The sequence below is a fragment of the Dendropsophus ebraccatus genome, chromosome 8, assembly GCF_027789765.1.
Source record: "Dendropsophus ebraccatus isolate aDenEbr1 chromosome 8, aDenEbr1.pat, whole genome shotgun sequence".
Taxonomy (NCBI): Eukaryota; Metazoa; Chordata; class Amphibia; order Anura; family Hylidae; genus Dendropsophus; species Dendropsophus ebraccatus.
In genome coordinates this window covers 117,666,329-117,691,948 of record NC_091461.1, presented here as the reverse complement: position 1 = coordinate 117,691,948, position 25,620 = coordinate 117,666,329, and the positions used below count along the sequence as shown (strand labels likewise).

Genomic DNA, 25,620 nt, shown 5'->3' with positions numbered 1-25,620 from the left:
TTTTTATAGTCTATTTACTCAAGCTACTATGCAGTGCTAGACACTACAAGGAAGACAAGTCAGGGATAAACCCAGCCCACACTGAGAACCACTCTACAAAGTGCAGGGCAGTATCCTAAGCTACAAGAGAAACTAACCTGGATAGAACAAAGCAACCAGAGGGTCTATGTATCCTATCTCGCAGTGCAGGTGAAACCAGGACACCCTTGGACACTTTACCCCACCTTTACCCAGGTAACCACGACTGGGGCTTGTGTCACCCTATTTGGACGGTTAACTCGACACTGTAGGGCAGAAGGTGGTCAGACAACAGTCAAAAAACAGGCACAAGTAAACTTCTCACTCTCAGGTATTCTTCTCCAGTTCCGGCAGAGCACAGTACTACATTGGGTTGGGACTCCCTTGACAAACTCCTCTCCTCTACGCTGCTCCACTCTATTCTAAAATCTTAACTATACAAGCACCGCTACAACTATCTCTCTCTTTCAGGTATCTCTACAGCACACATTCAGTAAACACTAATGTCTGTACCAGGATTGCTTATCTATTGCCAAAGTGTTCTGTATTCTTCAGAGATTGGACAGTAAAGCTGTTCTATTTATTCACCGGGACTCACCAGCACCTATACACCTCCGCTACACACCTTGGGTTATTTTTCCCCTTTCTGTGGGCGGCGGTACCAATAGTCCAGGTGGGTCAATTGCCACTCAGGACACCATGACAAGAGCCCAAGGGACCCATCACAACCAGGTAGGTCACCGACTACTCAAGAACAGTATAGCCAGCCACACTAAAAGCAGGTACCAGCATCACACCTGTGTGCTGGACTAGCACTGGGGTCACATCAATACCACTGGCCGAGATGTACCACTACACCAACCAACCACCACAGAAGTGGCGTCGCTAGTAACATCACAGCCCGTCACCGGTCGAGTAGTAGTGTACCACAAATGTACTGGACTGAAATACCAGGCCCAGCCACTGGTACATGTATGGAGCTGTGCCTATTAAATAGTAGCAAATGGTAACAGTGTCCATAAGGATAGCTAATCAGTGGGGGTTGGATATACGTTTCTGAGAACTGTTTTAAAGGGAAACTCCAGCAAAAAAATAAAAATAAAAAATCTCAACTGGTGTCAGTAAGTTATATAGATTTACCTCTACTTACAAAAATCTTCAGTCTTCCAGTACTTATCAGCAGCTGTATGTCCTGCAGGAAATGGTGTATTCTTTTCAGTCTGACATAGTGCTCTCTGCTGCCACCTCTGTCCATGTCAGGAACTAAGAGGTTTTCTGTGGGGATTTGCTACTACTCTGGACAGTTCCTGACATGGACAGAGGTGGCAGCAGAGAGCACTGTGTCTGGAAAGAATACACCACTTCCTGCAGAACATACAGCAGCTGATAAGTATTGGAAGACTGAAGATTTTTAAATAAAAGTAAATTACAAATCTATATATCTTTCTGATTTAATAGAAAAAGAACATTTCGCTAGAGTACCCCTTTAAGGAACCACCATGAGTGACTTATTTATACTGGATGGGGTCATGTTGGGTAGCCCTAGTGACGCAGTGTCCCCTTGTCTGCGCCGTCTCCAGAATGTACATAGTTGACCCAAAATGACCATAGAAATTCTTGACAAATGTTGTGATTTAAACGTTTTCCAGCCCAGGCGGCTGTGTATGCTGACTCCATTGATGGCGGCCTGCTCTGCATGTAAGCACACGTCGTAAAAAGTTTTCATCCCTCCATAAACTTTTAGGATGCTCAGTAACTTTTTTCTTTGCATTGTTCTGTAAAACATGCAGACGCCGACCCCGCTAACAATATGTCTCCACATCAGTGGCACAGGCGGAGGCCGCGGCGGTGAGTGCGTGGGCTCCTCCTTATCATCTCTGCATCTAAATGACTGAGGCTCCTGTTTTCTTACCCATCGCCTTCACCTCTCCTACTTTATTTGTTCTGCACATACACCAGGAAGAGTTCCCACAGTCGGCCATTGAGACGATATCATTCCTTTCTGCCACTTTGGCGCTGAAGCAGAAAAAGTGTATTTCCCACAAATCTCACAGGAGATAAGGAATGTGCATCTTGTTGCCGTGACTTTTTTTTTTTTTTTTTTTTTTTTAAACAACAGCTGCAGGGTTTTCAATTTTTCTTTTTTTTTTTACTGTTCCTATAAAATTAGACTGAGAGATGGAAGCTTAAAGGGGAACTACGGCGATAAAGAAAAAAAATCTTTCAAATCGTCTGGTTTCAGAAAGTTTTGTAAATTACTTCTGTTTAAAAATCTCCAGTCTTCCTGTACTTATCAGCTGCTGTATGTCCTACAGGAATCGGTGGATTCTTTCTAGTCTGACACAGTGCTCTCTGCTGCCACCTCTGTCCATGTCAGGAACTGTCCAGAGCAGCAGCAAATCCCCATAGAAAACCCCTCCTGCTCTGGACAGTTCCTGAAATGGACAGAGATGGCAGCAGAGAGTGCTGTGTCAGACTGAAAAGAATAAACCACTTCCTGCAGGACATGCAGCAGCTGATAAGTACCGGAAGACTGGGATTTTTTTTTTTTAAATAGAAGTAAATTACAAATCTATATAACTTTCTGAAACCAGTTGATTTGAAAGAAAAAAAATCACAGTTGTTATCTGAAGTAAAAAAAAAACTATGGTCAAGTCCTTGGGAAATATTGGGAATATCCCATTCTTCTAAGAGGGGCATATAAGGGGCAATCCCATCCAGTCCCTGAGGGTAATCAATGGTCCAAGTATAAGCAGACACCAGTAATTATAATGGCACATAGTCCAAACCAACAGATTTCTGCAGTACTTGTCGACTATCTAATGTGTACAGGGACATCATGTCTCCCCCTCCTCCCACCTCTGATGTAAACAAGTCCCTGGCAGGCTTTATCTGCAACTTTTTTTTTTTTTTGTAGCTTCTTTGTAATGCTGGGAGGGTCAATCTGAGGTCAAGTTGCTGCGATTATCCCTCCCAGAATTACAAAGAAGCTGCAATGTTGCAGATACAGCCTGCCAGGGACTTGCATACATCAGCTGTCTCAGAAGGCAAGGGAGGAGGGGGAGACAGAGAGAAAAGCCCACACAGATTTTTGTGTCTTCAGCAGAAAGCAGCAGCTGAGAACTGGGGGGAGGAGACAGAATAAATAATAACAACAACAATAATAACAACAGCAACATATCAAAAGTTAGTTTAACCAGTGCCTACCCCAAATGTAGTGCACAGTTATAATGTGAACATGGCTTAAGCAGGAGTGATGAGAGGGCATATAGATGCTGCCATGGTCAGGAACCACAGTGTGTACAGCGTTGAGCCAAGGTGCCGTGTGTTTTATATGAAGCCACAGGATGGGCGCTGGTGCCAACCTAACCCTGGACATGCCCCTCTGTGTATCCTCATCTGCCCGCACTAATAATAGGTGTGTGAGACGCTGCAAGACAGAAAAATGTTCTTTTGTGCAACACCTCCACATTTTTCCAATGTTAAGTGATTCCACATGTTTGGTGTATGAGGCCGGGCACGGCGCCCGCTCCCATCTTCTCTCTTCTTAGAGTAAGTGTAAAGCTCCAGATTATATGCTCAGGGATCCAATCTGAATGGTATCACATGTATACAGCATAATCATAAGTGGATGAATAGTACAACAATACAATAGAGAAAGGTAATAGTTACGGATGGATCACGTCCCCTTCTGGGGAGTTTCTGGCTCAGCTTGATGAATCCCCAGTCATGTTTTAAGGTTTCTTAAAGGGGTAATCCAGCACTACAAAAACATGGCCACTTTTCCCCCTACTCTTGTCTCCAGATTGGGTGGGGTTTGGAACTCAGTTCCATTGAAGTAAATGAAGCTTAAATGCAAACCACACCTGAACTGGAGACAAGAGAGGGGGAAAAGTGGCCATGTTTTTGTAGCACTGGGTAACCCCTTGCTGCTTAACATATTATTTTTACCCCAATTCCCAGTGGAGCATAAATAGCCTATACCAGTGTTTCTCATCTCCAGTCCTTAAAGGGGTAAAATATATGTTAAATCATCCCCCCATCCATACTTGCTATTATCTTTTCTGTCTCCTTCCCCAAGTTCTAAGGCTACTGCTTTCTCCTAAAGACACAGAGAACTGTGTGTGAGCTTTTCACTCCCCCTCCTCTTCTTCCTTGCCCCCTCCTATCCAAGGCGGCTGATGTAAACAGTGTCCCTGGTCATTTGTCTCTGCACTTTGTGGGGCCAGGAGGGGTAATCACAGTAAGATGAAAGATTAACTCTCCTACATTACACAGTGCAGAGACAAGCGACCAGGGAAACTGTTTACATCAGCCGTCTCATAAGGGAGGAGGGGGAGACAGAGAGAAGAGCTCACACACAGTTTTCTATGTTTTCAGCAGAAAGCAGCAGCTCAAAAATGGGGGAAGGAGACTGAAGACATAATAACATGTAGGGAAGAAATTGTTAGTCACCAGGTGGGGGATAATTATATAAAATACTATAACTTGTCCTACAAAAAATAAGCTATTCTCCTTATTCTCAAGATCACGTGGGTCACAGCGGTCAGACCCCCCTCCCCCCCCAATCTGACATTCATAAGTGATTTATGGTGACCTGAAATAGCCCTTTAATTTCGCCACTAAATAAATACAACTTAAACAATAAGCCGTCATGTGGCTAAGCTGATAGAAAAACAAAAAAGTTATGTCTTTCAGAATACAGGTGCAAAACCCAGTGATGGGTCCTGCAGCACATCGCACACGTCCCGGCGTCAGGCTGCATCTGTATTTTGCAGTATACAAAGCTGGACGTTTGTTTTTACATTTTTCACATTCCCATATTATCTATGCTTAACCCCTCACTGTCTGACTCGCACCATAAAAATACCTGCCCAGTCCCTCCAGGCTGATGAGATTGATCTACATAAGGAATTTGTGTAAAAATTCTGTTATCTGATGGAGATCTGCATGTCATAGATTAAGGTGTAAATGGGAGAAGCCCGGAGGCGGTGGCTTTATGTAACTCACAATAGGGGCACAGCTTCAGGTATGGAAGAGCAGAATGTAATAAATCCTCCACATCAAAATCCTATAGAGCAGAATGCCTGCTAATAGATATAACGTATCTGGGGGTGGGATGTGGACAGGCATGCCCTCAAGTCCTGGGGGAGCAAGAGCTGGTATCAAAGTAACAGAGCAGAATGCCTGCCAATAGAAATAACATACCTGGGTGTGTGATGTGGACAGGCATGCCTCTAAGTCCTGGGGGGAGCATGAGCTGATATCAAAATCCTATAGAGGAGAATCCCTAATAATAGATGTAACGTACCTGGGGGGTGGGATGTGGACAGGCATGCCCCTAAGTCCTGGGGGGAGCATGAGCTGATATCAAAATCCTATAGAGCAGAATCCCTAGTAATAGATATAACGTACCTGGGGGGTGGGATGTGGACAGGCATGCCCCTAAGTCCTGGGGGGAGCATGAGCTGATATCAAAATCCTATAGAGCAGAATCCCTAGTAATAGATATAACGTACCTGGGGGGGTGGGACGTGGACAGGCATGCCCCTAAGTCCTGGGGGGAGCAAGAGCTGATATCAAAATCCTATAGAGCAGAATCCCTAGTAATAGATATAACGTACCTGGGGGGGTGGGACGTGGACAGGCATGCCCCTAAGTCCTGGGGGGGAGCATGAGCTGGTATCAAAATCCTATAGATATAATGTACCTGGGGGGTGGGATGTGGACAGGCAGGAGATTAGTCACCAGCAGAGAGCAGAGAACAAAGGATTACGCAGCGGGATCTGTATGAAAGCCGCTAATTAGAGGTCAGAGAGGTCAGTGCTGACTTCAGAGGAGATAGCCCGGTGATGTAGCTGTAAATTAACTCTTTGTTGTCCTATTTTTCTGCCTCATCTCCCTCCACCCCTCCCCTCTCCATAGAGAACAATGTAGACAGGGGGGAGAGCTTCAAACTGCTTTTTCATGATAAAAATGCATTTTTTGGCTAATAAACCCAATTACAAAGTTTCTTAAAATCGCCTAGACTATTGATTTCTAAAAAAAAAAAAATAATTATAATTATACGGCCGGTACACTTTAAGGGATGTTTTAGGGCAGTAGTGTGAAACTTGTGGCACTCCAGCTGTTGCAAAACTACAATTCCCATCATGCCTAGACAGCCTTTGGCTGTCTAGGCATGATGGGAGTTGTAGTTTTACAACAGGTGGAAGGCTGAAGATTCCCCATCTCTGCTTTAGGGGACCCCCGACCTATCTACATGGGCGGCGGCTAATGATAATAATACATACGCCATACTGGATTATACTATAGTTGCCTCCCAGGACTGGTTCTCTTCTTGCGCAGTGAGGAGGATCGGCCCTGCAGCTATACGTACGCACTGATGCCAATCATACCTGATAATAGTGATGATAGTGTCGGCTCTAGCTCCGGGGTACGTACCGTCTCCAGTTGCCAATTGTCTGTACCTTAAAAGGCACCGGGATCAAAGAGTTCACCTGTAACCGAGACGGCTTCTAATAGAGCGGCTGCAACATTCAGGTGAACGAGTCACGAAAATACAGTGTAAGGACAGGTGTCTTATGTGAGCAATATTACAATAAAACACTAATTTAAAGGGGAACTCCGGCGGAAAAAAATTTGCTCCCATATCCACTGGTGTTAGAAAGTTATACAGATTTGTAAATTACTTCTACTTAAGAAACTCCAGTCTTCCAGTACTTATCAGCTGCTGTATGTCCTGCAGGGAGTTGTGCAATCATTCCAGTCTGACACAGTGCTCTCTGCTGCCACCTCTGTCCATGTCAGAAACTGTCTAAAGCAGCAGCAAATCCCCATAGAAAAACTCTCCATCTCTGGACAGTTCCTGACATGTAAGTGGTAACAGTGCCCATAAAACAGCTGAGCAGTGGGGGTTGGATATGTGTTTTCGAGAAGTATCTTAAAGGGGAACTCCAGCGGGGGGAAAAAATAACTCAAATCAACTAGTTTCAGAAAGTTATATAGATTTGTAATTTACTTCTTTTTAAACATCCCAAGACTTCCAGTACTTATCAGTTGCTGTATATCCTGCAGGAAGTGGTGTATTATTTCCAGTCTGACACAGCGCTCTCTGCTGCCACCTCTGTCCATGTCAGGAACCTAGGAGCATTTCCACAAATTAAAGGGGTACTCAAGTGAAAAATAATTCAAATTAGCTGGTGTCAAAAAGTTATAACGATTTGTAATTTACTTCTCTTTTATTTTTCGGTACTTATCAGCTGCTGTATGTCCTGCTGGAAGTGGTGTATTCTTTCCAGTCTGACACAGTGCTCTCTGCTGCCACCTCTGTCCATGTCAGGAACTAAAAGGTTTTCTGTAGAGATTGCTGCTGCTCTGGACAGTTTCTGACATGGTCAGAGGTGGCAGCAGAGAGCACTGTGTCAGACTGGAAAGAATACACCACTTCCTGCAGGACATACAGCAGCTGATAAGTACTGGAAGAATTGAGATTTATTTATTTTTTTTAATAGAAGTAAATTACAAATCTCTGGCTCTTTCTGGAACCAGCTGGTTTGAAAGAAAATATGTTTTAGTGAACAAACCCTTTAAAGCTCTTAAGATGGAATTCCCGCTGGCGAGCTGACTTTTCTCCTTGAGAAACACGGACGGATGGGATAAAATTCCCATTTTATTTTTACATTTTAATCCTAAATAATTGGAATCTGTGTCCTTAGAGCGAGGAATTTGTGCTTTTCATCTGGTGTTTTTTCAGCTTGTCCTGGGTTCGCTTGAATCAGTTCTCCTGGCGCTCAGTCAAAAACGTTTAATTGACAAGTGGGATTCAGATCAAAGATGGAGCGCGGAATTATCTTCATATTTTATCCTGTTTGAAGACAGTCGGTTTGATGTGGATCCTGGAAGAGAATGTGAAATATTTGCTGGGATTTAAAAAATTAAAAAAAAAAAAAAACGACAGATTTTACTTATTTAAGAAAATGCGTATAAACAAGTAAACATGGTAACGGCTTCTAATCAGGATCAGTATAATGTGTGTATCCCAGACTCGCCAACTCTCCCAGAATCCCCGGGAGGCCCCTAGGAAGATGGCTGACTAAGATTGGCTTATTCATATTGATATCTTCATATCAGAAAGTTATATAGATTTGTCATTTACTTCTAAAAACAAATCTCTAGTCTTCCAGTACTTATCAGCTGCTGTATGTCCTGCAGGAAGTGGTGTATTCTCTCCAGTCTGACACTGTGCTCTCTGCTGCCACTTCTGTCCATGTCTGGAGCTATCCCCATAGAAAACCTCTCCTGCTCTGGACAGTTCCTGACATGGACAGAGGTGGCAGCAGAGAGCACTGTGTCTCACAGTATGTGTGTGGGGGAGGACAGGAGAGATTACTGTCCACCAAATGCTCAGTTATTGAAGATGCATGGCCCCCTGTAGTCTATATTAAAGAGCAGTCATAAACTCTTTATGATACTAAGGGCTCAAGTGTCAAGAAGTTGCTGCTGAGCTACAGCATGCACACCTGCTCCCTCCCCCACCCCTTCCTGTCTGGACAGATTGAAGAATGAGGCTCAGTGCTGGAACTCAAACAGGGACAGGTATCCAGTAAGGGAGGAGGTGTGCATGCTGCAGCTCTGCATGACCTCCATGACTCTGAGATTAGAAGGAAAACACAATTTTATGACTTTGCAAACAGCCTGTGAACCTGCCATGGATGGAGCCCATGCAAGTACTGTGGGGCTCCTGCAGAAGGAGGGGATGGTTGTAGTGAATGGGGGGAGGCAACATTTAGATTTTTGCCCTGAGGCTCGCCTCCTGTCCTGTATATACATCTGTGTAACTTAATTGCAAAATCTCAGTCTACGCTTTTAGTGTGACATGTTGTAGGATCCATTGCAGGAATCTAGAAAACCATACCCGCCTTTCTATGTTAAAGGAAGACTCCGGCAAAAAAAATATTTTTCTTTCAAATCAACTGGTTTCAGAAAGTTATATAGATTTTTAATTTTCTTTTCTTTAAAAATCTCCAGTCTTATCAGCTGCTGTATGTTCTGCAGGAAGTGGTGGATTCTTCCCAGTCTAACACTTTGCTCTCTGCTGCCACCTCTGTCCATGTCAGGAACTGTCCAGAGCAGGAGAGGTTTTCTATGGGGATTTGCTCCTGCTCTGGACAGTTCCTGATATGGACAGAGGTGTCAGCAGAGAGCACAGTGTCAGACTGGAGAGAATATGCAACTTCCTGCAGGACATACAGCAGCTGATAAGTAGTGGAAGACTGAAGATTTTTAAATAGAAGTAAATTACAGTTCTATATAACTTTATCAGTTGATTTGAAAGAAAATATTTTTAGCCGGAGTTCCCCTTTATGTAAAACCTAGTTTCGATGTAAAGCACAATAAGGTAAAGGTACACAGGCTATATCAGAGCAGTAAGATTTACATGGGACTGTAGGTGCACGTACTGTTTCCTTGTATTATGTCCTAATATTCAGGTCTGAGTGTGATACCAGACACCGGCCAAGAGGCAGAGCCAGGCTCCAGACTTTATCTTGTTGTCACTTCAATACGCCAATAGTATTATCTATGACCCGACTATCTGAGGACAAGTGCCGTGTGCGGACAGCAGATCAATAACACTGGAGCTGGAGAGGGGGCCCGAGGGCGCAGGAGGACGGGGCCACCACCCACTACTCTATATCATTACATGTGTCTGCAATTACACAAAGGAGACAAATGAGAATGAGTCAGAAGGAGCACGTACCCCCCCCCCCCATCCCGCTGTATGATCCGACCTTAGATTGTTCATTAACGTAAGCGACATAGTCATAGAAACACTATACACAGAATAGAACTTCTTTCTATTACAATCTGTTGTTCCCTGTTGTCTGCCATTCTAGTATGGGGGGCGAGTGTTGCTGTAGCGTTCTGTAATAAAATTGGTATAATATAGTATAAGAAATAATAATAATATACAATACTGATAATAATATATAATAGTATTTTAAATACCTGATTGGTTGGGCACAGTGCCATTCCTATGGTTGTGGCTGTTCCTGGTATTGCAGCTCACAGCATCGGTTGTGAATGGATCTGAGCTGTAGCACCAGGCCCAACCACAATTGTATATATGATTCGGCACCTGGGATCTTGGTGGTTGCTATTGTCTTCATCCTGGACATTCCCTTTCCTTTGTACACTCTAGTGGGGAATTCAGCCAACTCTATCCAGAGTTGGCTGAATTCCCAGCTAGAGTGTCCTGTGCACAGGAACAGGAAGTCCATTACAGGATGTACACCAGAGGTGGACAGAACATGGACAGAGGTGGCAGACTGGAGAGAATACACCACTTCCTGCAGGACATACAGCAGCTGTAGATTTAAAAGTTTTTTTATTTTTTTTGCTAGTGTACCCCTTTAAAAACAAAAACAGAAATTTCAGTTTAATAGCCTGACTCGTTCCCCCACTCTAACATATAGGGACACTAATGAATGGCAGCAGGATCAGGACTTGTTCCCAGGCCTTTTTTTCACTAAATGCCATATATCGGGTAGACATGAATTTTCCGATGGAAACTTTTTTTTTTCAAATAAATTTCCCATGAGAAAAGTAAATATTCTACATAGTTCTGTCGCCAGACCGTCCAACAACAAACTTTCTTATCATAATTGGAACTTAACATCATTTTAATACTCCGGGGACACTTCTCTTTATAGAAAAAGCTATGGAGACAGAAAAACAAATCCAAGGACTATAAAAAAAAAATCAGGATATTACAGTCCCTAAAGGGATGGTCTACTTTGTGCTATTCCTTTTAGTTAGAAAGAAATATAGATGAGAAGCTGGTGACCGGACGTTCTGCTGCTGGAACCAGCGGCGATCAATCTGTGGGAGAAATAAGTACAAGTGTTAGAATTCCAGACAGCGCCGCCACAGGAGAATTAAAGTATTGCACAGTTTCTATTGAATTCAATAGGACGTCTGTGCAAGGCAAAGATGTGTTGGGTCCCTGTATTTGTCATCTTTCTCTTAGATGAGAGTCTTGAGTGTCTAACCCCCCCGCAACATGTGTGAACAAAAGGAAAAAATAAAAATGATTGTATTATGTAAAAGAAGGTGGTAAGATGGCAATGTTCATCATTGGACGGTTGTAGTCAATTACGGCCTTTATTCTATATGCTGTGCTTACTGTCAGACAATTTCCCTCTTAAATTTAAAAAAATATCCAGTCTTCCGGGACTTATCAGCTGCTGTATGTCCTGCAGGAAGTGGTGTATTCTTTCCAGTCTGACGCAGTGCTCTCTGCTGCCACCTCTGTCCATGTCAGGAAGTGTCCAGAGCAGCAGCAAATCCCCATAGAAGACCTTTCCTGGCATGGACAGAAGTGGCAGCAGAGAGCACTACGTCTGACTGGAAAGAATACACCACTTCCTGCAGGACATGCAGAAGCTACTAAATGCAAAAAAATAAAATAGATAGAAGTAAATTACAAATCGTTATAACTTTTTGACACAAGTTAATTTGAAAATATTTTTTTTTTCCACCGGAGTACCCCTTTAATTTGTGGAAATGCTCCTAGGGTCTCACTCTTACCATCTGGAAGAAGAGCAGGATTGTTCACAATAGCAATGCGCTACTCTCTGCTCCCCAGACATTCTTCATCATGAGACATCACCAATCACCATACACTTAACATGATCTCCGTGTACAGTATGTACAACTGCGTGAAATAGCGATTATAGAGAGAAATAAAGGGCCTCTGAGTCCGCTAATAAAATCAGACATTCCTTAAGCTCCATTCGGTTGATGGGAACTTTTTGTCCTCCGAGAACAGCAGATGCTAAAGGCCAAACCACATCCTCCTCAGCGCATGATATAATTTGCTTAATACAGTAAATCTGAGCAGGATGCAGGCCGAGCGTTCAGTCTATTTGGCTCCAATCACTTTCTATTAAAGAATGGCCAAGCGATGTATTATGTGTCTGTATTACCCGTTCGGCTGCTCTCTAGTTAGTCCTCAGTGCCCTATTACATTATGGGCACACACACCTGGGGTCTTGGACTCTACTCACAACTTAATGGGGTTTTCTAATTTAACCATACTTGTCCCCCATCCACAGGTGATCAAAGAGGGGTCCGACCTCTGTACCCCCTGGGGATCTGTAGATCCGCCACTCAGCTTCTTTCACTCCCTTAGCCACTCGCCCGTGGTGCAGGGATCCAAGTGGCGTCATCCTATTTTTCAAAGGCTGCCCCGATTTCCGTCATCGGCGACGGTGTATTCCCGAGCACCTGTCCAGCTTGGAGCACTGGGGGCAGACCCGCCTCTCCCCAATGTGACCACATCCTTTCCTCTCTGTGCTGCGGCTCCATTGATTTTAAGGAATCTAGGGGCTTTTGTCAAACTGAAGGCGTTGGGCCTGCAAGCCGGCAGGTGCACAGAGCGCTGAATCCGGAACTCGAGTCTCTCCTCCAAAATGTTTCAACAGTATTGATGTTGTAGTGCTGGTCGGCAGAAAACTGATCGCTTCCCACTTTTGTCTTTTTCATGTCCACTAGCTATACTTACTGTATCCAGGTCGAGTCTCCTGAAGGCAGCTATATAACAGCTATACTTACTGTATCCAGGTCCAGTCTCCTGAAGGCAGCTATATAACAGCTGTACTTACTGTATCCAGGTCCAGTCTCCTCAAGGCAGCTATATAACAGCTATACTTACTGTATCCAGGTCCAGTCTCCTCAAGGCAGCTATATAACAGCTATACTTACTGTATCCAGGTCCAGTCTCTAGAAGGCAGCTATATAACAGCTATACTTACTGTATCCAGGTCCAGTCTCCTGAAGGCTGCTATATAACAGCTATACTTACTGTATCCAGGTCCAGTCTCTAGAAGGCAGCTATATAACAGCTATGCTTACTGTATCTAGGTCCAGTCTTCTGAAGGCAGCTATATAACAGCTATACTTACTGTATCCAGGTCCAGTCTCCGGAAGCCTTTTAGCCTTCTGCTGGTTCTGCTGAGTCAGAAGTGCCGTGTTTTCCATGATAACTAAAAAAAAAAAAAAAAATGTAAATTGCAAACTTGCTTTATATCAAATCTACTGCTGATTTAGATTTTAAAAGTTTTAACAACACTGACACTTTAAGGTCCTTTTACACGTGCAAATCTTTGGCCGTCCACGGTGGCAAACGAGTGCCGATCAGTAAAATTGCCATTCACTTGCAGTGCACAATAAAATTAGTGGCAGGACCACACGAACGATCCCTGCATTGTTCGTGCAGTCATTTAAATAAATTAGTTGCACATCCCCTATTTACACAGGAAGATGTACAGCCAGGAAATGATAATGTATAGGCCTGCTCAGAAGATGTCACCAGTTGATGAGAGGGTGTTTTCCCGCTCCTCACTGACACTTTTACACAGGACAATGATAGGCAGAATGAGTGGTTCTAGCAGCTGGTGTATTGAAAGAAAGACATACTGGAAATTGAGGTGCAGCGGAGAGCAAGGGCCTATCTATATATAGCTGATGCATAGGGGCCCCTGTACTGTGTATCCACCTCTGGAATAGATTTTGGAACATCAAACTGATGGTTCATATAACCCAATCTTCTACAAGACCTTCTCCTAATCCTTCTTTTATTGATTCTGAAAATGGAAAAAAATATCTAATGGACGTCTGTCCTGGATTGTTTCAAAATAGGAATAAATGTCTTCCAGACGTCTTCCAGCAATCGCTCTGGATCAGCTCTGTACCCCGGGCCGGAATCAGTTTCCATACAGTATATCCCACTTTGCAGCAGCCGTATCCATAATCAGAGATCTGGCAGGAGGAAAGCAATCTCTTGTCGGAGTCTGGGACGGGTCCAGGGCTGTGCAGGAAATATGCAGAATAAAGTGAAATATGGCGAGCGGCTGCTGCTGCTCCGAGTGATCACTTACATCTGTCTGGCTCCCAAATAGCAAGTGCATTCCTTCTTTTCTCAATGCTACAAGCGGCCATAGACAAGCACAGAAGTATACAACCAGGAGAAGCGTGACCATATTGTGCTGTACCTGTCTCTTTACAGCTGTTTTGCAGCACCAGGCCATGTTATGCCTCCCCAGTGAATGCTGTGAGTGACTAGTAGTTTCACTACAGCATACTATCCAAGTCTATACACTATACACTCTGGCAGATGTCAGCACTGTTTAACGTTGTGTGATCCCCTCGGAGACCAATGACAAATTGGACTGACAGCTGGTGGTATACTGAGGTGAATCGCAGTACAGACAATCAATCAGATTAGAAGAAGGGCAAGTAGTGATCAATTCTGTAATGCAAATGCAATTGGTCGTCACGTACCAAGCCTAGGTCAACTACAGTGTCTACACAAACCATCAAACCTTGACATTGGGCTATAGGCCAGATGTCCAGCTGGAGATTTTCCATTGACTTCGGGTCTGTGTCAGGACCGGCAGACGTGAGCACGCAGTGTCATGTGCCCGTCTATCTCTAAGGGCGTTGTCTAAGCAGTTTCTCTGTTCTTCACGACACACTCCGGGTAGTGAAGATAGACTTTCCCAGAAGATGCGCCAGAGTGCGGATCAGGTGGCAGGGCCGATTCTGGGGTCTCCGCCGCCTGAGGCAAACCGCAGGCGGCCGCCCCCTCACTAGCTCCCGCCCCCCCCCCCCCAGACCACAATGCGTACCCGGCACCCCCGTATACAAAGAACAACCCCCCCCCCCCCCCCCGCGCGCGCTCCAGCTCTGCATCCGCTCACCTGTCCTGCCGCAGCACTCCCGCCGCCAAAGCTCACCGCTGTCCCCTGCCGCGCTCCCGCGCCGTCAGTCAGCGGCTGTCATCGCCGCCATCCCGCCGCCAACGATAACCGCTGTCCCAGCTCATCGCGGCCCCCGCTGACCCCGGGCACTTACGACTTGCTGGAGGACCATGAAAGCTGCTGACTTGACAGCGCGGGAGCGCGGCGGGGGACATCGGTGAGCGTTGGTGGCGGGACCGGACGGCTGCCGCAGGACAAGTGAGCGGCTGCAGGGCGGCTATCTGCCGCCCCCTGCATGGCCGCAGAGTCTGCCGCCTGAGGCGGAATACTCATTCCGCCTCATGGCAGAAGCGGCCCTGTCAGGTGGCAAGGGTTGCAAAGCACCCAAGTTGCCAAACAGTCAGTACCAGCAACATTGAAGACACAGCAGATGCAGGTGATGGGTGTAAGTGATGGATGCTGAAGATGAAGACACCAGTGCAGGTCACACAGTGCTGGTATGAGTACGGGTAGGGTCAGGTTCACACAGGGCAGAAACAGTGGGATTACGGAAACTAGGAAACAAACAGAAGTACAGGGACATGGGAAAACCACAACGGTAACCAGGGCTTCCCCCAAAAGTAAGACCTAGCAAAGTTTTCATTTGGAAGCATGCCCACCGAACAGAACACCACAGCATACCGTTGTGATTCTTCTTAGGCTGCCACCGTTTTCCCCTACTTTCACCGTCCGTTGCAGAGTAGCTGCATGCAGGAAATGAAGACCTTCACCTGCCGCCAACCCTGATGTTCCCATCCCCTGTCCTCACTTGTAGATATGCAGGCAAGGCATCAAGAGGTCCTTCGCCTGCCACCATCCCCATTGTCCCCTATTGCCAGAAGTAAAGCTGCAACAGTACAGTGTCCCTGCTGTGCTGTACGAGTGTGCTGTGGTCAGCGCCCCCTGGTGGCTGGAAGCCGCCATACCATACACTGCCCCTGCTGTGCTGTACCAGTGTGCTGTGGTCAGCTCCCCCTGGTGGCTGGAAGCCGCCATACCGTACACTGTCCCTGCTGTGCTGTACCAGTGTGCTGTGGTGAGCTCTCCCTGGTGGCCAGAAGTCGTCATACCATATGTTCTGTCCTTGCTGTGCATGTGACCTAAATTTTTCTCCATGGAAAAATAAGACATTCCCTGAAAAGCGCATCTTTGGGAGCAGAAATTTATAAAAGACACTGTCTTATTTTCGAAAAAACACTGTAATTCCACATTTTTTTTGTAACAATTTCATTGTTGAGGAGTGTATATTGAAATAAACCAGGATGTGTGGCCAAGTCTATCAAGTTTTTTAGGTGTAAATGCCCCGGTCCAGGTAAGGGCTGTCAGCACCCGAGCACACACCGCCAGCTCTTCTCCTATCTATGCCCCTGTCCTATATTGGCAACAGTAAATGAAACACAAGAGAAATAGATAAGATCCCTCTTCAGACTCATCTTCGTCTCGCTCTTCATTGGTGTCAACGTGGCGCTATTTGCTATCGTTCTCCACTTGTATATTGGTGACAAATGTCTGGTTGCCGTGCGCTCCCATCCAAGAATGTGTCATTGCGGGTTTCCTGCTGGTTATATAGACCGTGTGTCAGGATGTCAGAGCCATCGCTGTACACTTCCATCTGTTCTCATGGATGGAAATATAATTGCTTGGAAATATTAATTATCAAGATATACGGCTATTATTAGCTGCTCTTGTGGGTTTCCAAGTCACTTCAGAGGCTGCGGGGGCTCCTGGTTGTATCTTTATGTACGGTAAATGGGTGGTAAGGATTTAGTCCCTTTCCTCTATGAAGGCTATGTTCACACAATGTCCAAAAAAGTAAAAAACTTAAAAAAAAAAATAGTTGGAACTGCTATGCCATGCTTTCCAGTTAAGTGGTTGCTGTCGTTTCAAACTACTTCCCTCCATTGATGCCATTGTGATTCCTAACATATATATATATCCTAACATATCTTTAAATTCCTTAATTTACCATATAAATGACTCTTTACCCCAGAAAAAAAGCTCTAAAGTCTTATCCTTTAGGTGTCTCCCTTCCCCGCTGTCCACTGTCTGTTGTCAGGGAAAATCTGTCTCTAGTAACATCTGGATGAGGACAAATTACAAGTGGCTTAACATGTGCTATGTGCAGAAGAGAGAGAGAGAGAGAGAGAGAGAGCATCTACCTAAATGCTGAGCCAGTCTGCCTTCTAAAGATGACCCACACTGTTCCTAAAAGTTAAATCAAGGCTTCCCTCTCATTTCTCACCACCCACAAAGCTCAGGCAGTTGTCCCTTATGTAAATAACAGTGAATGTACTGCAGTGTAATAGCCCCGCAGCCCCTTCCGCTTTTCACTAGCAGGTCCACTGCCTGCAGAGCCTGATAACAAGGTGTGAATAGCAGATCAGCGGCTTACAAGGTGTTGTACATTATCTCAGCGTTCCTTCCATAGCACAAATAAAGTTCCTTTAAACACCATAAAGCCTGGAATTCTTTCCCGAGGAAGGAAGTCTTGCGTGACACAGTCAGTCATCTGAAATGACGTCCTGATATTGTTCTAGGACAGATGGATATACAAAGTATAATCTGCATCCTGGGACTCATATTTTTTCTCTATACATTTTCTGAGTGAGATGATTTTTTTCTCTCTCTTTCCTGTGACAAGTTTTGACAAAGCCCAAGTGTCTTCAGTAAGAATCACAATTGTATAACCCTGTACAAACAGCACCATTATATAACACACTGGATAGTATAGTATAATCGGTATACAACCCACTGTCACCCCACTGGATAGTATAGTATAATCGGTATACAACCCACTGTCACCCCACTGGATAGTATAGTATAATCAGTGTACAACCCACTGTCACCCCACTGGATAGTATAGTATAATCAGTGTACAACCCACTGTCACCCCACTGGACAACCCACTGTCACCCCACTGGATAGTATAGTATAATCGGTGTACAACCCACTGTCACCCCACTGGACAACCCACTGTCACCCCACTGGATAGTATAGTATAATCAGTGTTCAACCCACTGTCACCCCACTAGACAACCCACTGTCACCCCACTGGATAGTATAGTATAATCAGTGTACAACCCACTGTCACCCCACTGGATAGTATAGTATAATCGGTGTACAACCCACTGTCACCCCACTGGACAACCCACTGTCACCCCACTGGATAGTATAGTATAATCAGTGTTCAACCCACTGTCACCCCACTAGACAACCCACTGTCACCCCACTGGATAGTATAGTATAATCAGTGTACAACCCACTGTCACCCCACTGGATAGTATAGTATAATCGGTGTACAACCCACTGTCACCCCACTGGATAGTATAGTACAATCGGTATACAACCCACTGTCACCCCACTGGATAGTTTAGTATAGTATATAATAATATTGCCCCCCCCTGTGACCCCTTATAGTAATAAGGCTTCCCTGTACTTTTATATAGTACCGGTGCCCACTGTACCTCCATTTAGTACTAATGACCCCTGTGCCTCATATAGTAATTACTTTCCCATGTGTCTAAATATAGTAATAACTCTCCCCCTGTGCCTCTATATAGTAATAAGCCCCCCCACCTCCATATAGTAATAATGCTCCCTGTGTCCTCATATAGTAATAACTCCCCCCTGTGCCTTTATATAGTAAAAACTCCCCTCTGTGCCTCCATATAGTAATTACATCCCCTGTGTCTCTATATAGTATTAACTCCTCCCTGTGCCTCTTTATAGTAATAATTCCCCCACATGCCTCCATATAGTAATAATGCCCCCTGTGCCCCATATAGTGATTACTTCCCCATGTGTCTCCATATAGTAATAACTCCCCCATGCCTTCTTATAGTAATAATGCTCCCTGTGCCCCCATGTAGTAATAACTATCCCCTGTGCCTCCATACAGTGATAACTCCTCCCCATGCATCCATATAGTAATAATGTCCCCTGTCCCCCTATATAGTAATTACTTCCCCCATGTGTCTCCATATAGTAATAACTCCCCCCATGCCTCCCTATAGAAATAATGCTCCCTTTGCCCCATATAGTACTTGGGCCTCTATTTAGTAATAATGCCCCCCCCCAATCCACCTCTATATCATAATAATGCCCCCCTCTGCCTCCATGTAGTAATAATGGAGACCCCTGCTTTAGAGAATAACATTTTCCTTTTATTATGTTATAACTATTGCTTTACTTACTGGAGTTTATACTTTATCCCTTTCTTTCTTATCAGAGATAAATAAAGAGGGATGGCCATGGGCACGACCTGCGCCCCATGTTATGCAAAGGGGAACGAGCACAAACATATAATACCTAAATTAAAGGTGATATCATGGATGCATTTCATCGCTGATGTTCTCTTCATTTGTAGAGCGTCCCATGCAATATTAAATGATCTTATGTCATCAGTTGGAACGACATCAAGTTTCTTGACTTATACACACAACTGTTTATCGTAAGGAAATAAGTGTCAACTCTGCGGTTCATGCCTAACCATCGCATCCATCACATGTAATACGGGATATCCTGACCGTACAATTTTTGCAGACACGCAGAATTTCTTATCCGAGTGAATAAATCAAAAAGCAGGTGGAGGAAAATTATTAAGCTATGGATACAAACCCAGCGACAACACACAAGTATATGTAGGAGCTAAAAGTGAAAATTGTTGGGACTTTTTTTTTTGGCGCCAGGGCGTAGATCCCGATGGAGCTGTCCATTTTTCAAAGCACTCCTGTATAAATAGCAAATGGGAAAGTGACTGCACGGATATGCATACATACATGCTGTCAGTTTCCAGATCACACAAATAGTGCATACTTACCTTCTGCACTGCTATGTGATCAGGCATCCCGCTCTCTGGCCCTCCACTCCTGCTCTAAGCTGATGTATCTTCAGGCCTCCTCCAGATTAATTGACAGCGGAGGGAGATAGGGGCGGTATACTAAAGATACAGCAGGGCGGGAGAGACGGGGAGCGGGATGCCGGATCACACAGCAGTGCAGAATGTATCTGTAAACTGACAGGACAGATAAAAGATATAAGGATCGTTTGGGCACCCAGGCTGCTGGATTAATTGTGCCATGTAAAGGCACTGCAAATGAGTGCTGATCTTGCTCATTGGTGCTCATATACGCCCTTGCACAGTCCTTTGCGCCCTTGCACAGCCCCATGTAGGGCTGTATAAAAGGATCCTCAGTGAGCGCTTCTTTCCCTGTTCAGTTGGGAGAGAAGAGCTTATCACTGACTTCTCCTGTCTCGTTCTAGTGATCGGTCGGATTTGTTGTATATAAGAGACATATCACAGTCACCTAAATGTTCATTTAAAGGGATATTCCCATCTGAGCTTGTTATCCCTTATCCACAGGCAGGGGAAATCTCTTTAACAACATGAATTTTGCTTATTTTCATGATAATGTTTATTGGGTTCCGCATGTAATGCAACAAATAGATGTCTCCTTTACCAACCAATATAACATTGCATTCGATGAGGCAGCAAATGAGGAAAACCAGAGGGAGCAAGCCAAGCTTCTTTCTGGATGGGAGCCAGCATACATGTGTGTAGGAAGCACCGGTGATGCTGACATCTGGAGAAGAGATAAGAGACGTCTATGTTTGCACCGGAGATGCTTACATCTGGCGGGGAGGAAGTAGATGCCCTCATCATCCTCATCATCATCATCATCATCATCATCATGCACGCCGTTGCCAACATTATTGTGTAATCAGGAGTTTCAGTCCGTCACCCTGACGGTTCCACATTAGGCGCTTGATTTGGCTGTTTTACATTCTTTTCATATTAGTTTAGTGAATAGGTCCATAAGAATGATTTACAATCCTTTAAGTGTAGTCCAAGGAATGTCTCCTGTCTATTTACATCTCCAAGTATGCGGAGGAACCTTGGCCTCATCCTGGTGGGAGTCCATAGAGGTCACGGCTTAGGGGCAGCGGTATTTGACCTTGAGGCATGTCTGTGTTATCTGTCAAAGATGCTGCGATAAGATGTCCTTAGCTGGAAATACTCAGATGGAATGCCATAGTTGGTGCAAAGTGTCAAAGAGGCGTGTCCCAAGTCCCTGATCTCCGAATGTCTTCGAAATCCCTTCCCATCCCTGACCCTGCTTGTGGCTCAGCTTCCAGATGACTGTCATAGGGATGGGAGGAGGAGCGAGGAGATGTTACAGCGGTCACTACATTTGGACGAAACCACAATTGATCGACATCATTGCGTGGTTATTGAGGACTGCATGGGGGCATGGTGTTTGTGTTTTTTGTGGCCTAAGAGGCTTTTCCCATAATCCAAATTTCCCACCTGTCTTAAAGGGATTGTGACACAAAGAAAACTAGGTCTAAAGTGGTGCATTATGTGAAAAGAATCGGCCATGTTGGATTATTCACTCTAGGAAACGAATGTTGCCAGAGATGTCTGACGTCCACTTATCTCCTCATGTCAAAATAAGCCCGACCATAAGATCCAACCATGCACCTTTATGGGAAAGACAAACGAATGTTTAGTTGACGTTTATTTTATGTGTATAATATGTATGTGTCCACATCACAATTTTGTAAGATGTTTCACATATAGGCCCCGTTCCCACTGAGCAAAGCTAGCGGAATTCCACAACGGAATTGTCCGCCGCGGAATGCCGTTAGCCTCCCGCTCATAATGGGAGTCTATGCGAGGCGCGCGCTGCAGCTCTGTACGCGCTGAAGAATGAACATGCTAACGGCATTCCGGGGTGGACAATTCCGTAGCGGAATTCCGCTAGCTTTGCTCAGTGGGAACGGGGCCATACATTGGGAATCTGTGAAAATTGGATGTTGAGATGATTGAGATAGACCCTTCTGGCCCTGGCAATTGAGCGCTTCTTCTCCTGCCCCATAGACACACACTATGTGACCGTCTCAGTCAGGCTAAGCAGAGACTTCTCCCAGCTCGTCCTCTCTGACTGCACACTTGCACACACACATATATATATATATATATATATATATATATATATATATATCAGTATCCTGTCATCACAGGTTGCTGACATGTACATAGAGCGTAATGCAGAACCATGAGCATATTTATATGGATTCGCACATGGCCGATTCTGGGGGAGATTTCGGATTTATTATGTGGTGTGTGAACGTAGCCTAATGATGGCATCATAATTGTTACCATACATGGAAATATCTGAGCTGACGATGTTGCCCATAGCAACCAATCAAAAACCTGCTTTCATTTCATAAACTGAGATTCTCTTTGTTGCCCATAGCAACCAATCACAGCTCAGCTTTCATGTTCCATATTGCTCTAGTAAAATGAAAGCTGAGCCGTGATTGGTTGCTATGGGCAACAGAAAATAAAATCTTTCTATAAAACAGCACCATTGTTATGAATCTCCCTGTTGAAGTCTTATCAATCTGTCTTATCAATTAATAATAGATGCCCCTTGTTGCCCATAGCAAAATATTGAGATCTGTTAAAATGAAAGCTGAGCTGTTATTTGTTGCTATGGGTAACAAAGGATGTAAGGCTGCTACGATAGACAATACTCCTCCCCCTTCCCTTCACACGTACCGTATTTTCTGCAGCAGATGTGACTAAATGAATGAACACAGCCTTAAATCCGCACTGTAAAATCCGCTGCGGATTTTATAGTGCGGATTTAAGGCTGTTTTCATTCATTTAGTCAAATCCGCTGCGGATCTAAAATACGGTACGTGTGAAGCTACCCTTATATCACATTCCAGTTCTGTGTATATGATGCATGATCTGTACGGTGTTATTACACGCAGTTTGACTTAGAACTACAACTCCCATCAAGCCCAGTTAGCTTTACGACAGCTGACGAGCCACAGGTTGTAGATCACGTGACAAGACAACCTGGTCTGGTCCCTTCACAGCTGCCTCGTCCGCGCCGGGCCCCGCCCCCTTCTCGCACTGCGCAGGCGCCGACCCGCGGCCTCTCACCCCTGAAGTATTCCAAGTATGTGCAGGGAGAGGAGCCCCGGAGAGCGGCCCCGACACACAGCGCACAGCAGCCGGGAACCGGAGCGGACACGGGAGCCGGGAGCCTGAGCTCAGCCAGTACATGCAGTATACAGCATGGAGCCGGGCTCTCACGGACTCTCGGCCGCCCGGGGCAGCTCTTGCTGAGGGCGCTGGGAAGGAATGGCTGATCCTCTGCGGAGGACTCTATCCAAACTGCGGGGGAAGAGATCCAAGAAGGGGCCGGCGGGGGGACTCTCTAACGGAGAAGGTAAAGAGCGGCCCGGGGGCAAAGGGGGGAGCCCCGACCAGTGTAATGGGGTGAGCAGCATGGGACCCCCCCAGACTTACCACACAGGGGGGCCCCTAGAGATTGTATGGGGGCACCCCACCCACAGCAGCTCGGGGGCCCCCCAAAACCACAACAACAACAATGACAATCACCCGTCACAGTGGGAGGTGGGCTGCAGACTATCTCACTACAGCAACGTGGACTATGCCCCCCACCTGCCCTGTGTGCCCCCCGCTCCGGGGTGCTACTCTGCCCCGCTGCCCCCCAATAGTGCCCCCTATAGCCCGGACTATGAAGAGCAGTGGCCCCCGCACAGTGCCCCGTCCCCCCTCAACTTTATATATCCCCCCCCAGAGCCCCGTATAGTCACCCCCCATTATGGCGGCCCCCAGAACCATTCCGAGGACAGCGAGGAGGACGATTACTACGACAACGAGAACCTCCGCGTCTCCAGCGCCCACCAACCCCAATATACGGGGACTGAAGCGCTGTTGCCGCGGACCCCCTACCCGCACAGGACCCCCGACGTCTACCTGGAGACTGACCGGCTGAGGTCCCAGCTGCAGGAGGCTTATTACTTACTCATTCATGCCATGCATGACATGCCCATCGAAAGCAATGGCACCAAGATGGTGGGCACCAAGTCTGAGAACTGCCCCTCCAGCTCCCAGTCCCAGGATAGCGTCTATTCCCAGTCCTCCGCCCGGGTGCTGGAGAGCGACGTGTGGTCCTCGGACGAGGCCAGTCCTAAGCAGGTGTCCCATAGCGACCTGGCGTCCCTGAACGCCCTTATGACGGCTCGGATGAACCGAATGCGGAGAATCAGCAAGAGCCTGGATACGGTGTATACCCTGCCGCCGGCTCTGGAGCCGTTACATAAGTGTCACAGCGATAGTCAGATCAAGTACAGCCCCGTCCAGAGCAGCCTGTCCTCCGAGGACGGCCACAGTCAGGGCTCTATTGGCCACCAAGCTGATGTGGACAGCAGCGAGGGCAGCCCCCGAGACATCCTATCCTCTGTGAACTGGAGAGTCTCGGAGAGCGCCCCCCAGAGCCCTCCAGGTGGGGACGTCAGCCGGAGCCGTCAGCCAGGGGTGATGAACATGGAAGACCAGGGCGGCTCTTCACCCAAACCTGCAGGACTCACCGTTAAGAAAATGCAAAAGTGGATGTACAAAGGACGCCTGCTGTCTCATCGCATCATCGGGGCCTCCCAGAAAGCCGCCAGCAAGTCGGAAGGTAGCCATACGGGCCACAAACATCCGGATAAATCAGGTAGGCGAGCAGGGCATGGGCCCCGCTCCAGGCCTGACAACAACTCACCCCCTACACCTTCTCTGTATAGGGGTGCCCTAACTTCCCAGGTGCGGGTACTAATGGGGTGACTACTTGGTGACGGTTCTTTGCTGTCTATTAGAGATTGGTTGCATGCGTCTCCTCTCTTCCATTACTTAATACAGTCATTGTGGTTCAGGGTAGCTGCTTTCTTGCAAAAACAGCACCACCCGTCCCTAGGATGTGTAATAGTGTCAACTTTACTGCCCTCCAGCTGTTGCAAAACTACAACTCCCATCATGCCTGGACAGCCTTCGGCTGTCCAGGCATGATGGGAGTTGTAGTTTTGCAACAGCTGGAGAGCCAGGGTTCCCTACCCCTGCCTTATATACTTTACAATCTGCTGCTGCCGTATACCATAGTTGTATATAGGAAGCAGTAAGTGTCCCTATATACTTAAGATTTTTTTTTAATAGAATTTAATTAGAAATCTCTAGCACTTTCTGGCACCAGTTGATTTGAAAGAGAAAATTTTTGGGTGAACAACCCCTTTAATTTGCTTATTTTCATTCATCATTTGTGGTTACACCATGAACTTATGGAGATTTGTGCACAGTAAAGCACCAGACTTTTTATTTTTTATTTTTTGCAGCTGGGTTATGATCTAAACATGAAGCCGGTCTAGTGTTACTTATAGTTTGAATATTAGTAAAGCAGGGGATATCTCTGGTTATTGCCAACACCCACCCATCGCAATTCCCCATACACCTGCACGCTCGGCTCTACTGAGTGTGCATGTGTATTTAGAGTTTGGGGGGGGGGGGGCTGCCACTAACCACCTGGCGGCTGATCTAAAGAGCTGTGTTCTCAAACATGTGGCTCCCTGCCGCAGATTTACAGCTCCTATCATGGCTTACAGCCTAAGGCTTGTTGTAGTGGCTATAGTTGTGTTATAGGTTTTATAGTGGATCAGAGAACACTGCTTTAGGGAGAAGAGGAGGATTGGGCTTTGAAAATCAATATGCCTGATCTTTTTCGCGGCGAGTGAATGTGGGCCTAAAGGGGGTACTCCTGGGAATTAGATTGTTGTTGTTGTTGTTGTTGTTGTTATTTATTATTTTTTTTTCTTCAGATCTACTGGTGTCAGAAAGTTATATAGATTTTCTATTTACTTCTATTTTAAAAAATCTCCAGTCTTCCAGTACTTACCAGCTGCTGTATGTCCTGCAGGAAGTGGTGTATTCTCTCCAGTCTGACAC

General features: G+C 45.8%; 1 protein-coding gene and 1 long non-coding RNA gene across 3 annotated transcripts in view; one reads left to right on the top strand and one right to left on the bottom strand.

The window, feature by feature from the left end:
* Positions 1-10,725: 10,725 nt before the first annotated feature.
* Positions 10,726-24,221, bottom strand: LOC138799847 (uncharacterized). Its single transcript, XR_011364316.1, has 3 exons — positions 23,669-24,221; positions 12,984-13,064; positions 10,726-10,899 (listed from the first exon to the last, which is right to left on the bottom strand). It is a non-coding gene; the product is annotated as an uncharacterized lncRNA (long non-coding RNA).
* SYDE2 (synapse defective Rho GTPase homolog 2) overlaps positions 22,749-25,620 on the top strand; it is a 32,608-nt gene continuing 29,736 nt past the window's right edge. Inside the window, exon 1 of one of the 2 annotated variants that reach the window (XM_069981545.1) lies at positions 22,749-23,065. In XM_069981545.1, coding sequence (XP_069837646.1) covers positions 22,978-23,065 — 88 coding nt within the window. In that variant the 5' untranslated portion in view covers positions 22,749-22,977. The other variant, XM_069981544.1, reaches the window with a different exon arrangement.